General features: G+C 38.5%; 1 protein-coding gene across 2 annotated transcripts; it reads right to left on the bottom strand.

The window, feature by feature from the left end:
• Positions 1-7,471: 7,471 nt before the first annotated feature.
• FGF20 (fibroblast growth factor 20) lies at positions 7,472-15,315 on the bottom strand. Of its 2 annotated transcripts, XM_039541522.1 has the most exons (4): positions 15,098-15,315; positions 13,348-14,322; positions 10,679-10,782; positions 7,472-8,570 (listed from the first exon to the last, which is right to left on the bottom strand). In XM_039541522.1, the coding sequence occupies exons 2-4, from the start codon at positions 13,643-13,645 to the stop codon at positions 8,325-8,327; spliced, it is 648 nt and encodes a 215-aa protein (XP_039397456.1). In that variant the 5' UTR covers positions 13,646-14,322; positions 15,098-15,315; the 3' UTR covers positions 7,472-8,324. The 2 variants fall into 2 exon arrangements, with proteins under 2 accessions (XP_039397456.1, XP_039397455.1); XM_039541521.1 differs by lacking the exon at positions 15,098-15,315 and having other exon boundaries at positions 13,348-14,395.
• Between the last annotated feature and the right edge of the window lie 1,424 nt (positions 15,316-16,739).

Raw genomic sequence — 16,739 nt, 5'->3', positions numbered from 1 at the left:
GCCCTGATCCACCCCAACGCAAATCTCCAGGTATCAGCTTCTGTCAGGGACCATGGGTCTTGAATGCTGGTACACAGGGCTTTTAAGAGCTAAGCACTCCCAACCTGCCACCCACTGACCAGAATAGCAGCCGAACTCTAACAGAGGGAGTCCTGGGCTCAATTGGTGGAAACCTGGGTGTCCTGATTGGTCCCCAGCCACTATTTAACCCAAGCACAGAAAGTTGTTCATGCAACTGAGTTCTCCCTCTCAGGATTGCTTCCCCTGCAATAGCTGCTCCTACTGCTGATCTCCTGGTTACCTGACCCTGCCTGCCTCCTGACACCTGATTCTTGATTTTCCCTCTGGCCTGTCTCGGACTCTGACTTCCTTGTATCTGCCCTTGCCTGACTCCCAACTCTTATTGGCCACTGGGTAAGACTGCCCTTCTTGTTGTGACAGTTCCCTGCCAGCTGTGGATCACTAGCATTTCCCTACTATCCACCTGCGTGGCTCCAATGGAGTATCTCCACCATGGTGATGGGTGCAGAAAGTGTAAAAAAATCTATTGCTGTATTACATTTCCACCTTGAAGAATGATCTGATCCATTATTTGTCACTATTATTATTTATTTGTTAACCACCAGCAATGTGCTTAGAGCTATACAAATCATTAATGAAGACCAGACACTGACGAACAGCATGGTTAGATCCAAAGGAACTTAATGAAGTTATAAAAACATCACCTTTCCATTGTCGGGGGAAAAGGTAGATGCTGATTTGCTGGAACCACTAGAGGCTTTCCAAATTACTACCACAATGTTCACAATAACTATGCCACTGAGGCTTTGTCCAGTGTGATGCAGTTATGCCAATATAAAAGTGTTTATACCAGTACAGCTTATTGCCATACACTAAGGAGAATAAGCTATACTGCTATAAAGCACCTTTATACTAGTATAACTGTCCATACATGGGGTTGTACTAGCATAAATATCAATTTAAAAACAAAACAAAAAATCGCACCTTTAACTTAGAGTTACACATGTACAAAACCTGAGTGTAGACAAGGCCTTAAAGAGTTATTGCAGAAAGACTGTAAATGACTATGAGAAACTGGGGCGGGGGGGGAGAAGATAAAGCTCCTGTTTGCATAACCAGTTTGTTCTGCACTTTTTTTAAGTGACTTCTAGTGATTCACAACATGAACTCTGTTCTTCAGGTTGGTGTTTCAACTAATTGTGTCCCTGTTGATGAGTCAGACTAAAAAAGTTCCATCCAAATAGAAGAGATGCTCACTGTAGCATTTGAGTGTGAAAGTTATCACCGATATGTTTGACAATTTGACATACAAGCTGACCATAAACTGTTAGCCATTGTTACAAAGCCTTTGACACCTGCACCCCTCTACCTAGCATACAAAGATTACTGTTTCAAAGTTACCAGTTTCACTTCAAACATGTGCATCAGTACTAGCAAGAGCTGCTGGTCTTAGTAAGATCTTATTTGGGGCGGACGCATTATTAAGGGCACATTAATCAGAAATAGAGAGTAGCATGAAGCATGATATAAAGGCACAAATGCACAAACACATTGAAAACGTACCAAAAAAAACCTGCAGGTGATGACAGAAAATAAAACTACAAGTTCTGAAAGAGGCTGTAGAAAGAAAAATCTCACCTCTATTACACTACTACTGGTCTGTTGGTGATGAATTAAAGGTTGCTCATTATGTAATTGTTATAAGAGACCAGCTCTTTTATTACCAGTTCTGATTTGAAAGCAAAGGCTGTTTAATGGCCTTCTCCTATTCAGGCTACTTTGAACTGAATATTCTAAAAGATGCCTTGAGTATGATGATTCATTACATGAAATCAGTCTTTACAAGATATGGAATTCCCAATCAAGTATATTTGAAAATACAATATACTGGTACAGAAATCAAAGCTTTTGCAAAGCACTGGGATTTTGGCATGTTACAACAAGTATAAACTACTCAAGGTCACGTGGGTTTGCAGAATAAACTCTTCAAAGTGTAAATACTGAAGAAAACAAAGGAGGATAACCAGCATTCTAACTTACATCAGTTGTACCTGTATGCAGAAACAGTCTCTGGCCCTGATCCTGCAGCTTGTTCCATGCAGATGGACCCATATACCCATGCAAACTCCCATTGATTTAAATGGGATCCACCTGGGTACAGGAGCCCCCTCAGCCCATGTAGAACCCTTACCCTAAATGGAACAATTTGCAGGGCTGGGGCCTTGGGAACCAATCTGCAGTTAGCTATCTAATTATTAATGGTTAAGGTCAGATTGTGTACTTTATACTTAGATCTACACTGGGGAAGACAAAGCCTCAAGCATAATCCTTCTTTTAAATTCCCAGTGTGCTTGGAAGATGCATGGAATTAAAAGTCCCAGTTTTCCCTAAACTGGACCCTTCTATTCACAATATGGATTAATCAAAATCTTCATTTCTTGGAGCACAAAACCGGGTTACTTAATCTGTTGGAGTTTGGAATGGATTTTTGGGTGTGGAAAGTATCTCTGGAAATATACATCTTCCTTCCCACACCATATCTGAGTTTCTTTAATTGGTTAGATATGAGGAAAATTTATACAGTCTTTATTTATTTTGGCTCTTCACCCCCTTTTTTTAACATTGAATGCCATATATGTACGATTATTTTTACACAATATTGAAAAAAATATGTTTTTTAAAAGTAATCCAAGTATAATAAAGTTCAAGTAACTAATATACGATGAATTTGAATGATTCCTTATTTAGCATGATTTAACTTTGAAAGGTAATTTTGTAAAAATAGAGTCATTGGCTTCCATATTTATCTCACAGTGATTTCCACATCAAATGTCCTCAATTAACGATTAAAAAGATGGTGTTTTTTTCCTAATTTTATCCCTACCGACTCAATCAAGGTTCTGGCAAATTGAGATAAATTACATACCTGCCAATATTTGCAAACTAAATAAAAGTAAATTCTGATTTACATGCATTGCATAGAAATGTATAAATATGCATACATTCATGGACCCATTGCCCATTTGTCCTTCTCACACCCACTCTAGGCATTCATTCCATACATTTCAACTAGCATTCATTCCACACCCATTCTCATTGCATCCCATCTCTTTGTCCACATAGGAACATAATCCCCAGACAATTTACTCCACCATCTACATCCACTCATTCTGCATAGCCACACACTGAATACATATAGCTACTCATCCGGTACACTTCTCCCCCATCCACATTCACTCCTAAATGCCCACTCCAGATACCCATTCATTTTTCACCCACCCATTCTGAACACATGTAGCTATTCAGTCCTCATACACTTCATACCGATTCCTTCCATACTCAACCCATCACTCCCATGAGAAGTTCAAAAGTTGTATCCCCCAAGCCAACTACCAAGCTACAACAGAGGAGGGACAGCACACAATAAACCCTATCATTTATAGGCAAAGCCGAGGTTTTCATGAGTTCAGTAGAAGTCCTATCTGGTCACTGTCCTATAGGAACAGTGCGGGGTCAGGGACAAAAAATAGCACTGGGGGCATCTGGGACACATGGTGGGCAGAGGAACATGATGGCACACATGTGTGGAGTTCAGAGGTACATGAGAGGCAGGGGGCAACTGGTTTCTGGGATGGAGGCTCATGTGAGGCTCAGGGCACATGAGGAACTGAAGATATGGCAGGGAGCTGCTGCTTCCCAGCCAGCTCTGAGATCAAAGGGCTAAGCACTTTACCAGCTCTCACCCATTGTTTATACACCTGGGAAGCAGGAGCTGGAGCTGTACTTGCTATGAGGCGTGAAAGATCAGAATGTCCATCAGGCTGTATAGAAGCTCTCATTGGCTTTCTTTCCCCAGGAGGTGGGGAAGTAGCAAAAGAGCAGCCAGTCAGGTGAGGATTTGAAGACAAGACCTACAGAACTGTTGGAAAGCCCTGATCTACAGGGAAAACCCATAGAGTTGACCAGTATGAAATTATGCCCGCCGTTGCACCTGTGCATCCCATTGCCTTCATATTATGCCCTCATTTACACTTGTGAAACCCTATTGCCTTCAAGTTACACTCTTGGTAATATCAGTGTAACCCCACACCATTCCAAACACTACACCATTAGAGTTACACAGGTGTACATTATTAGTAAATTTAGTCATTTCTGCTAATGAAATAGAATCAAACACCTCTCTCTTAACTATGTTGCCCCTACAGGGCTAACAAGTATACAATCTAGTTTAAAAAGTCACTAAAATCCAGATATGACTCTGAGTACACACAAGGGAGATCTGTTCATTAAAGTGTCATTTTTACATAAGTAATTTTCAGAGTACAACGCACATCAACTGTTTCAGAGGATCATGATAGACAGAATACAACAGAATGGAAATAAACTGAAAAAGCAGAATGGAAAGGGGAAATTGAATTGTGATACATAGTACAATATTATCTTACTTTTGTCAGTGGAAGTATGTCACAGCCAGAAAAAAAAGAGAGAGAGAGAGAGACTGCTAGGCCTTTCAGGCTTGGAGGGACATCTCAGGTACTGCCCATCACCGTAGTATCTGAGCATATATATATGCCATGTAATTTTGCAGTACATTTTGAACCATTACTACTGAGTTAGCTGTAATATGGGATTGCAATAGTCAAATAATATATGGGAAATGGGGCAAGTATTTTATAGAAATATAAGGTATTTCCTGATAATACATGTTGTATAAGCATTTGTATAAGCATTCAAGTTCCAGCTGCATATTATTTATTTATCAGATGGAGTTAATCTCCGTAACTATTCTGGTTTGTGTTATGTCTGTTAAAAAATCAGGACAGCCATAATGAAACACAAAATAATAGTAACATTGCTAAAATACTTGTAATGCTTTTTCACCTTCAAAGCACATTCCGAATGTAAACTAGCTGGTAAACCAAGGACACATAGTCAGAAACTCACTTATGGTTATAAATACAGATTAAACACTGACCATGTTTGCCAGAAACACATGAAAATCTGTCAGCCAGATCTGTATTCACAGATCTGTCACAAAGCCTAGACAACTGTGTGGAATAAACTGTTCTGCCTTTCTAGCATGCAGAGATGACTTTTTGAGTTTTTTACTGTACTTATCCAATATATCCTTCCATTTAGTTTGGATGTTATTTAGTCATTAATTTACTTTTCAAATACAACAACACCAATAACTACTGTAAATAGGAATGGATTATACCATCTATGTAGCAATATATACTTAGTACAAATATTTCTGATATTCTCTGTGCTACATTTCCCTCTTCATTGTTTTAAATGGTGCCTTTCACAATTTCATTGCATCGGTTTATGGATCTGTTAAACCCTGGCCACTTGTTATCTGAGTGCTAAATATTTCATTTTCTTCGGATAAAGTAAAAAGATATGAGTAGAAATAATATGTTTATCTATATTTATACATATGAAGCAGCCAGTTCTCTATTGAATATAGATCTAAGGACATTTTGCTAAATTAAAATTTCTTGCAAGTATAGTTAATATTAAAAAAATGCTTTTGATTAAAATTCTGGCTTTGAATAGTGTCATGACATCCACTCATCACTAGGGTGCCTCCTACTGGTTGCTCTGGGGATTAGCTCTTCACACATCCAATGCTCCCTTCTGCCTGTTCCTCTCTCCATGGTCTCTCCCTGGGACTCAGGGGGTTCCTTCTTGACTTAGCCTTCTGGCCAGGTCACTATAGCCCTCCCCTTCTGGAGTATCAAAGTCCCTCCATACAAAAATGGCAGTCTTCCCTTCACTGCCTTGACCATGCCACTCCTCCAATGGCTGGTCGGGGAACACAGGCCTGATCTCTACTCCAGGTTCCAGCTCAGGTACCCTATCTGCTTAATCCCAGACCATGTTGCTCTTCTCCTAAATTCCTTCCTACATCTTCCTACTTCTTAGTTCTACCTTCTGGCTTTCCTCCTCTCTGGATTTACTGGCCCAAACTCCCTTCTCCCAGAGTAACTGCAAACTATTTCCCCTGCAGCCCTTTCTGTTGCCAGTCTCCTGGCTTTATCCTAGCCCCATCTGTTACTTCTCAGCTGGGCTCTGTCCTCATTCAGGGAATTACTTAGGCCACCTAATTCCCCTCAGCTGTGGCCTATCTGGTTAATTGGCCCCTTCTCAGCCTCATTAACACCTCCCAGGCTAGTGTGGAGTGAACAGCCCATCACAAATAGATACATATGAATGCTGCTGCATAGCACATACGCCACAGAAATTTGCACAAAACTACACCCCATTTTCATTATCTTAATGAGAGACACACTACTAGATGTATGCATCTGACCTAATGTACAGTGTCATAACATAACACAATACTTTTGTGTGGAAGCTGCTTTTAACCCATCAAAGGCATTTTTAGTATTATTCTGCTTGTTGGTGCTATTCATACATTATTACGTTTAACACTTTGCATTTACACAGTACCAAAGACCTCAAAGCCATTTAATGGGGCCTTTGAGAAGCTAAGTGACTTGCACAAGGTGATACAGGAAGTCTGTGAAAAAGCAGAGCTCCCCCTTTTCTTGACTCACAGTCCTCTGCCTCAAACACAAAACCATCTATCTTCTCCTTTAGAGACCAAGTATGTGTAATGCTGCCCGATACTCGAATGTCAGTCATGATAGAGTATGCAACTCTCTATCAGCTAGCCTATATAAGTTACAAAGTCAAACCATACAGAATTTGGCCTGTAAGCCTGTAATAGTATTACACCTGGTGGAAATGGTCCTTTAGCTCAGTTGGCTAAGGACTGAGACATTTTTTGGAATGGGAGATCCTAAATCCTCAATGATACTTTTGGCGTAGATCATGACTGGAGTGTATACGTGTGTACAACCACTGAATCAAGACACAAAACACATCTATGGTCTGTCATTCAGAACTGGCTGCTTAGTTTCAATTTTGTCTTCATCTTCTGAAAAAATATCTGCATACCAATTTATGAGATCATTGTGTAACATCTTCTGAACATATTTCTGTTAAATATATAATGTAATAATATAACAGCAATAATTTTGCACTTGTACAGAGCTTTTCATTCAGTGAGCTCAAAGACTTTGTACTGCACTACTATTGCACTGTAAACATAATGAAGTTGATAAGAATAAAAATTCTTATACGAGTGTCACTTGTATTCTTCAGTTTTTAAAATTCTATAGAGAATTTAGTCATTTAGCTGTTCAACTATTATTAAAGTCAATGGAAAGTCACTTAGCTGAAATGCCATGCACCTTGGGCTTTCAATAAGGATTTAAAGTGCTAACACAAACTTTTAAGAGATTATTTTCCTATGGTCATTAAAACTTTTGCAGTTTTGCAAAGCTACATATATTTAGTTTGTTAGCAAACTCTTCACTTAAAGAATGACAGTAAAACTGATAAAGTAAAACATATTTTAATTCCTTTTTAAATGTGCATTTGAATTCAGTACAAATCTGTAAGGCATTCTCAAAGTCAAAAGCAATCAACATTCTCTCCATCTTACGACGATCCATGAGACAACTGTGTGTGCATAAAAATATAACCTAATCTATACTTTATAAAAAATGAAAATGTAGATGCTCAGTTTTTGAACATGTTGTGATGTAATGCCTTTTTTGCATGATGACACTACCTCAGAGTAAATATTGGCACTGTCAATGATTTTTTGTTTGGGCAAGGGGTTGTAGTGTCTTCATATCCCAGTAAAAATAAACTCTTCAATAAATAAATATATAAAATAAATATATGTCATCTGGAAATGTATAAATAAGTCCATCCTGAAGAAAAGTTCCCGCTCTGACTGAGATGCATTGACTTCCAAGTTCCGTCACTCGTAGTGTAGCCACTATAACTTCATATATGGTTCTCAGGCTTTATTGCTGTTTTACAGCCTATTTCTTACCATTTCATCCAACTTTCTGTTTATTGTCCCACTCCATATGATTTAGGTAGTTATTTTTTCTCTAGTTTATGGATAATAAGTAATCCAGACAAGTTAGGCATGAGTTTGGTATTTTAAAATAAATCAGACTCCAACCTCCCACTGTCTACTGGCCAGCAACAGGGTCAGAAAACTTCAAAGAGGCTGGTCCACTCTTAACTTTAAGGCTTTGTCTCCTGTATCCAAACATTAGGAAATGGAGGCTATCACTAAACAGCTTGTTAAAATCCACTCTCCTAGAGCCTGGTAACTCTGCAGCATTTGAAAGTTCCTGCTTGTCTTACCCTGGAAGCTGTGGTAGGAAAGAATGGGTTTTATTTTGGTTTCCTTTCAAACACTCTGTCCCATTTCAACTGTATCCTAACACATCTTTGTAGAGTTCTGGAACTCTTTCGGGATCCACTGGCCTGGGTAGGAAGTGTGTGAATTTCTGATGTCTTTTGGATCTAGCCCCATCTCTGGGAGTACCATCTTTGTTAAGTGCTACAAAATACCTCCGACCCGAGTCTCCATGTTTGTACACGTTGGAAGAATAAGTGTTATACCAGTTCTCTTCAAACTGTTCTCTGAAGATGCATTCAGAAGTTAGTTTCTCCTATTTTAAAAAAAGATAGAAAAATAAAAGGTCAGAGGTCTTTCAGTAAACAATTTCTGAACATATTCCTATAAAGAGATACAGTGATAACCAAAATCGATTGGAGTATATGTTGACTTATTGTTCATTTCTTTGCTAATAAAATCAAACCCTGAGAAGAGGGTGAATCTGATCATACCTGGGGCATGTGGACTGTTTTAGAGCAGTTGAGAAAGTTATTTGCTCACAAGGCTCCCTTTTATCAGTACTAGACCTGCACCACTTTGAGTACAATTTTGGATTTAAATCCCATTTCGCTAACTTTCTCTAGGATTGAAGAGGGTGTTATGCACGCAAGAGGCAACTAAAACACACATCTCCAGCACCTTATCTGACACCCTCAGAATGAGATTTGGGGATGTACATACAGGCTGAGAAAATATAAGACATGACAATATATGTTCACATGTTCCTGTTCTTAAATAGTCAAGAAAATACAGATTGTTACCTTAAAAATGTATTTGACTACTGAACATATCCAACATAGAATGGCTTAGACCGCCCTTTATGTAGGGAGTGGGAATGTGGTCATTGCTGTCCATATACATATACGAGCCTTCTGGGTAAAGGTGTAATGTAACAGATGAGAAAGGCATTCCCATTGGAACTGGAAAAGCAACTGCTGTGGCTGTACCTACTATTTGTGACTTATACTCCACAACTTTTAAAATAACTTGGATCACTACAAGGACTTTGGTGACCACATTAATCTTGTTTGGAGAAACATAATTATTCATTGCTGGAAGAGAGACTACCATCATCATATTTTGTAAACCAAAGGGACTCAGTGTGTATGGTTCATTATTATGATGGACAAGGCAAAGCTTGCACTGAGATGGAAGAATCAGGAACATATTACCATCTGGTCACCATTTCATACATATTCAGAGCAACAAATGCCTCAACCTTCAATCCTAAAAAATGTCGAGGCCTAAAACACTAAAGGATGTCATTGATTGACAAGCTAAGCCACAAACAATGGCAATGTATATACTGTTTCCTTTAGGTTTACAAAATGCTCAGAGTTCACAATCTATTGTAAGAAACTATTATATTTAGCCATCATATGTGGTAAGGGTATAAACCAATCAGTGATAGGAATAGAAATTGAAGACTTGAAACTCCTGTCAAAGGTGTATGTTTTATTAGCCCAGAACATTTGGGTGGGAGGGGAGGACAGAGAGTATTTTATCTTTCAAGGTTTGAAAACTGAAATGGAGAAGAATCTGAGTCCATGTTACCCTGATACTGCTGTAGAACCAAAGACTATAGTTTGTAGTGTCTTACATTGAAATTTCTCAACAAAAAACAATCATTTAAAATTATTACAAGCTTATTTTCAATCTTAAAAACAGTTTAATTTTAAATCAGAATATGGATTAAATGATATTGTCTTATTTATACTCCTCACACTTTCAAAATAACAGTGATTAAGCTGTCTAAGGGTCTTCGTTCAGATGCTGAAAAGAAGCAGGTGCCGCAGAGTGCCACCTGCTGAATTATAAGGGATCAGCAGACCACAAATCAAGTAATCCAAGGTTTTGTATGCATTTATTTATTTATTTATCTGCAGAGTTATCTTTTTCTCTGTTTTCCATACCAGTATTTTTTATAGTGGAAAACGCAGTGAGCCTGATAGATTTGTAGGGTAGATCTTAAAAAGAAAATCAGTCACTAAGCAACTATTTTGCCTTCCAAGACTTTCTTAAACTGGTTACTTTCATTCAGGCAGGAGCTGGAGCTGTACTTTCATTCATTCATTCATTCATTCATTTTGTCTCTGTTAAGGAGGAACATTTCTGATCCATTCTTTTCTTCTCAGGCTAATGAAATTCTTTCCATGTGTATGATATTTGACTCAGACTGTAAAGCTTTGAGCTATCATCACCACACATTCTCAGAGGATGATTGAATGACACAAATGATATACATCATTTCAACAGGAAAGAAAGTTAGCATATTGCATTATTTCAGTGCTTTGCTGAGATTTTTGCCCACTATTAACAATTGACTCAGTATGTCAGGTCTAAAATCCAAATGTGACTTAGAAAATATAAGCCAATACTTACAGATCCATAGAGTTCTCCTTTGTCATTCATTCCAAGATAAAGGCCACTGTCCACTCCTCTAATACTGACCAGTCCTACTGCCACACTGATGAATTCAAGGATACCTAAATGTACACAAAAATGGTAGGGTTGCTTTAACTTACATGTGTTAAAGTCAAGATAGAAGCAGGTGAAATATTTTATTTGTACACACTATAGTAGATGTGGCCTACAGACATACATAAGAATACTCCTATTTTACATGTCTACCACTGAACTGAATTTCATACACATTTTAGTTCAAAGCAGACTAGAAGCCTCCACAAGGAAAAAGAATTATATGCTTTTTTCAGAAACATTTGTTATGATTTAGTTAAGAAAGGATTTTATCTGTCACTGATGGGTTAAAACTATTATTTAGGATTCAGTGCTATACAGTGTCACTAGATGATTATACAATATTTGATGAAGTGTCTGTTCATATATTGCAGGGTAAGATTGAACTATCCGGAGATATATTTCACCTTCTCTGTAGCAATTTCTTAAGAAACCAACACTTTTAATTATATCTACTGGGTGGAAGTCAAAATAATGATATCTTGTGAATAGAAGTCAAAATATAGATGGGAATTATATACGAGAGAGTCTTCCCATAGAGAAGAAAAACATATTTGCTGTATATCTAATCCAACATGTGGGCCCAAATATGCAGCCCCTATTCACATGAGTAATCCCATTGATTTCAGAGGCAGGTTTTGTATATGTATAAAATATGGTGCATGTATATTATGTTTAAAAAATTACAAAACTGATCATAATATGTGGAATATAACTAACACTTGATTTAGAATGCTTATTATCTAAATATGCCTAAAATACTTGTTATTCTGATTCATTATTCATCATTTGCAATGTGAAATTGGGCCCATTTTATATTCTTTAAATTGTTATATTCTGTATCTTTAAACTATTTCACCAAATATTTATGTGATCCAATTTACCTGTATAGAACAGAGAAATTCTATGTAACCTTGCTTGTAGCCCATTCTTGCCCTAAGCACTAAGTATTTTGAGATCCAATATGTACAGATTACAGTACATATACAATACCAAAAAAGACAGGAAATGTGTAAATCATATCTGTTAAAATTGCTACCAATGTAAACAGAGTCCCAAAGTCAGGTTGCTTTTGATACACACTAGCACATTGCTAAAATAAAAATACAAACTTATTAAACTGATGTAATTGTATGGAATATTCTTTACAATAGTTTGGCATGCCTTCTGTCTCATTATGCACACTGTTTACATTCTGACCCATTTTCCATTTTAAGAGAGGTTAGTGTACTGTAATTTACAGTCTTTTGAGTTTTAACTGAACTTTGGCATACCTCTTATTTACAATGCTAAATGACAAACTAGCTAAATCCTTTACAAAGAGTAAGCATTAAAAACTTTTTATTGGATGTAAATCATCACTGATTTCCTAGCTCCTAATGTCCAATGTCCCATAAAAAGACATGGAGGTATTTTGTCTTTCTGATATCATTTTCAAAGCCATTCTTTTTATAAACCATAATAAGCAGGTGATTCAACCCACAAAGAGACCACATCAGACAAACCTGTGGAGAATAGGGTTAGAATAAAGGAAGAACATTTAAAAGAAACACCACAAATCTTTGATCTTGGACTAAACATTTTTTAAAAGTAATGATTTTGTGTTTACATGCTGTAGAAAGTCTCCCTTCTGTGAAGAACTTTGTGTTTTAACTACAGTTCTTTTAGTTCTGAAAACACCAGTACTTCAGTGTGATATAAAATCAGTTAAGGGCCATTCCAGCTGATTGTTTTGACTATGGGAGAGATGATAGAAAACTCTTTAATCACCTTTTTATGGCTGCTAAATCAATACAGAAAAAACTCACTGATGGTCAACAATAGCAGGTTTGTTCAGATAACGCTGCAGTGCCTACATACATTCCTTCTTATTTACCCTTACATGTCAGGAAACCATTTACATCCTTAGGATATCTCTCCGCCTGTTCCCCTCCCCTCTTTGGTTTATGGACAAACCATTTTAAAAAGGAAATAAAGGAAACATTACTGTTGTAATTACATTACAGTTGTAGCTCTGTGCAATCTCACCTGTAGCTTTCTCCACATTGCAAAACAAAGCAACCTGATGCAGATTAGAGGTTTAGCAAGATTAGCGATTCCATGATCTTTGTTTGTTTATAGAGAGATTTAGAGATTGCAGGGGGAAATGTGGGACATTAAATTATCGGTACTGAGTAGAAAAAAAATCACCGAGATAGACCCTCTCTTTCTGGGTTTGCTGCTAAATACAAATGCCGGTGTAGAGTTTACACACATGTACTAATGAATATGTGTATGTATATATAAACCGACATACTCTGTACGCGCCACACAGACATTTCTAGTTAATAAATGACATAGGAAGAGATGTTCTGTCATGCTGAGTTCTGCAACCCCTGTAGTCTAAGGCCGCACAGCTTTATACTGGGAGTCTCGGGTTAAACACCTGCCCAGTGGTGCACTCTGATTTGACCGCTCTGCTGCTGTACTTTGCAGTAAGTATGTAAGTGTTTCTTTTCCACGAGGAATAGAAACATCTCCCTATGCGGGATGGATGAGGATCCGAGCTCTGCGAAATTGCAGCTGCTACCTACCGAAGAGGCTGTGGTCCTGCCTGGTGCCCTGCACGCTGCCATCGGGCAGGATCTGCAGGTGGAAGCCCGTCCGGCAGTAGAGCTGCCTCCGGCGTAGGATGCCCTGCAAATGGGCTAAATCCGCAGTCCCAGTCGCCGCACCTCCGCCACCTCTAGACCCCCTCTCGGCCTGAGCCAGGCGATCGCTGAGCAGAGCCGGCCTCTCCCCGGCAGGAGGCAGCAGGAAATGGGAGCCCACCTGCTGCCCTAACCCTTCCAAGCCGCCTAGGAAGCCCCCAACTTCGGCTAAGGGAGCCATGAAAGAGCGCGCTGGAAGGGAGGAGGTTTAACGAACGATGAGTTGAAAGGCAAATTAACAATAACCAAATGAGAAGAGTGAGATCTAAACGTTCTGGCCGAGCTGTTCCTGGATGATCTCAGGAAGGCTGGACTTTGCACTGGGATAAAAGCTCCCTGTCTTTGGAGCCTCTTCTCTCTCCGAGCATGTGGGAGTCTGCTCCTGGCTTTGCATCAACATCTAGAGCTGCTGGTGCTGCTGTTGTGTCCTGGGAAACTGATCAGATTAGAGTTCTGTTTATATACAAAGCCCGTATATATGCTAGTCCCCCCGGACATATGCTAATGAAGCCGTCTCTTACGCTCCGGAGAGGTTGTGTTTGAAATTTTAAACCGATCTCTCCTCTCCTCACACCTTTTTCTGATCTGCAGTGACGATGGGGAGTTTCTGATGTTTCCCAGTGTGCAGAGCCATAAAAAATAATCCATAGACAGAGAGAGAGAGAGAGAGAGAGAGAGAGAGATGGCATCCAACTTTGCAGAGCGGTAGCATAGATACTCTCTTCCCCTTTGTTGTTGTTGATGCTGCTGCTCAGCCTCCTTTGATGTGAGTGTTTCGAAAATGATAGATTGCAGCTAGAAGGAGCCCGCCTTGGCAGGGACTCGAGAAGGAGGGTTGGACTCGGGAGTTGCTTGGAGCTTGCAGTGCATTACGTGGACAGGTGCAAGGAAAGGTAAGAGAGAAGAAGGAGAAAGGGCGTTACCTGAGGGATAGACCTGCCCAGACACACATGAAAGAAAAAACAAAGATCTGACAGTTTTACTCCCTGATTTTAAAACACTAATAAAATGTACATGCATTACCCTTTCCTTTTATCACTTAAGTTCCAAGGTGGGGGATTTTTAAAAGAAATTGCATAATCAGGGATGTTTTTCCCCGCTGTAAAATTCGCGTTCATATTTAATTCATCACAAACATGATACGATATTGATCAATATCGGTTAATATTGGCAAGGCAGTTTTAAACATATCAGTGAGATAGACCAGTGACTTTTGATTAAGATTTTTAAATCACATAGAGACGAAGAGGGGGGATATGGTGTGGGAATAGTTTCACAGTACATGCTCCGATAGAGAGAGATAGTATATCTAATCACCACAATATAGGAGCGCCTACAATTTAACAACAGTATCTCCTTTTAAATACGTTTTAATTCTTTCGTCTATAACATTAAGATCTCTTTGAGGCTGATTTAAGACTATGCTAACTTGATGTAGCTGAGAAGATGCATTTCTATCTTTCAAATGAATAGTATAAAAGATAATTGATATTTTAAAACAATTATATTAAAACTATCAAGGTTTGACTTTCATACTCTGTTGATTTTTTCATATTTAATAGTAATTTTAAACACTGAAAACTATCTTAAAGTATATTCACTAGCATGCAAGTATTGCAACGTTTGCCCTCACCACTATTAATGTGTTATGGTGTAAAACCCAAAGATCTTTCATAGTTAAATCTTTCAAAGGTTTGAAAGTCATTTGGCTGGTTTAAGCTTTCATTTGAACAAAAAGTTGTAGAGAATCATGAAAGATTAGTTTTTCAGTCTTGCTTCATGGTCTTTTCAGTCACAGTCTAAATCTGGGAGATCAAATGGATTTGACTGCTTCGCTTTATTTGCTGTGGAGAGTATGGGGCTAATTAATTGGCAGGTGCTTTAAAGCAGGTAATGCTACACCTTTTCATCATTGCAGTCCTAAGTACTGCCCCTGTATGCACCTGAATTATAAAAAGGGTTCTTTAAAGCAAGTGATTTACTGTGGAGGGATTTAAAACTGAAAAAACTCACACTAAATACAATGATCAGATAAATCACCTCAGAAGAGAGCCCTGGCAGACCTACTCTGAAGGCTTTTACAGATAGATGTTATATTATTTTACCTTTCAAATAACAGGAGTCTGTCATGTGGTGGGACCCAAAAATTCACCATAATTGAGATTTCAAAGCACATCTGTGTAAACATTACCACATCAGTGTAGAACATCAACCAATGAGCTTTCTCTTTGAACCAAATCTTCTTAATTGTAGTGCTAAATCAAAGAAATAGATCAAAGTTGAGTGATCTATATAGCACCGATTTCTCAAGTAGCCTGTACACTGATTTAGATACCGAAAACGTTTGAAACGCACATCAAGTGTTCTTATTGATATGACAGTTATTTCAAGATCAAACTGAAATTAATTCAGTTCAGCACAAAATTGCTGGACATACACTGAAACACATATTAAGGGGAATATCCTAGTGAGCCTAGAGATGCTCCTCCACTGAAAAGTTCCTGGCTTCCAGTAGTATTATCTGAATATAGCAGTGGTTCTCAAACTTTTGTACTGGTGACCCTTTTCACATAGCAAGCCTCTGAGTGTGACCTCCCCCCTTATAAATTGAAAACACTTTTTTATATATTTAACACCATTATAAATGCTGGTGGCAAAGTGGGGTTTGGGGTGGAAGCTGACAACTCGCAACCCCCCATGTAATAATCTCACAACCCCCTGAGGTGTCCCGACCCCCAGTTTGAGAACCCCTGGACTATAGGAAGCTATAAGGGACTTTTCTGGTTAGATTCCACATGTGATTATCTGTACGAGACATGCATCCGACGAAGTGGGTATTCACCCATGAAAGCTCATGCTCCAATATGTTTGTTAGTCTATAAGGTGCTACAGAACTCTTTGCCGCTTTTACAGATCCAGACTAACACGGCTACCCCTCTGATACTCTGTACCAGAGGTTTTCTCAAACATCATCATCCCCTCAGATACTTTCTTGCTAATAAAATCATTCTTGTTTCACAATGGAGATGCATTAAGTAGAGTGAAATACAAAACATAGACTTTTTCAAAGCGGAATCTTTAATGTCTGGCTGCTGAACCGGTTATGCTATTTTATAAAGTACCAGAAAAGAAGCAAAAGATAAGGTTTTTTTTCTTGTTTGCACTAGTCATGTGACAGGAAAAGATAACACTAAAGATTTTGTGCACATTCTGTGACGATATCATGGGAAGTTAAATAATTTTGAAGAGTGTTTTTACAAGAGTACATTATTCAA

The sequence above is a fragment of the Mauremys reevesii genome, linkage group 5, assembly GCF_016161935.1.
Source record: "Mauremys reevesii isolate NIE-2019 linkage group 5, ASM1616193v1, whole genome shotgun sequence".
Lineage (NCBI taxonomy): Eukaryota > Metazoa > Chordata > Testudines > Geoemydidae > Mauremys > Mauremys reevesii.
The sequence above is the reverse complement of the archived record's forward strand: the minus strand, read 5'-3'. Positions and strand labels throughout refer to the sequence as shown.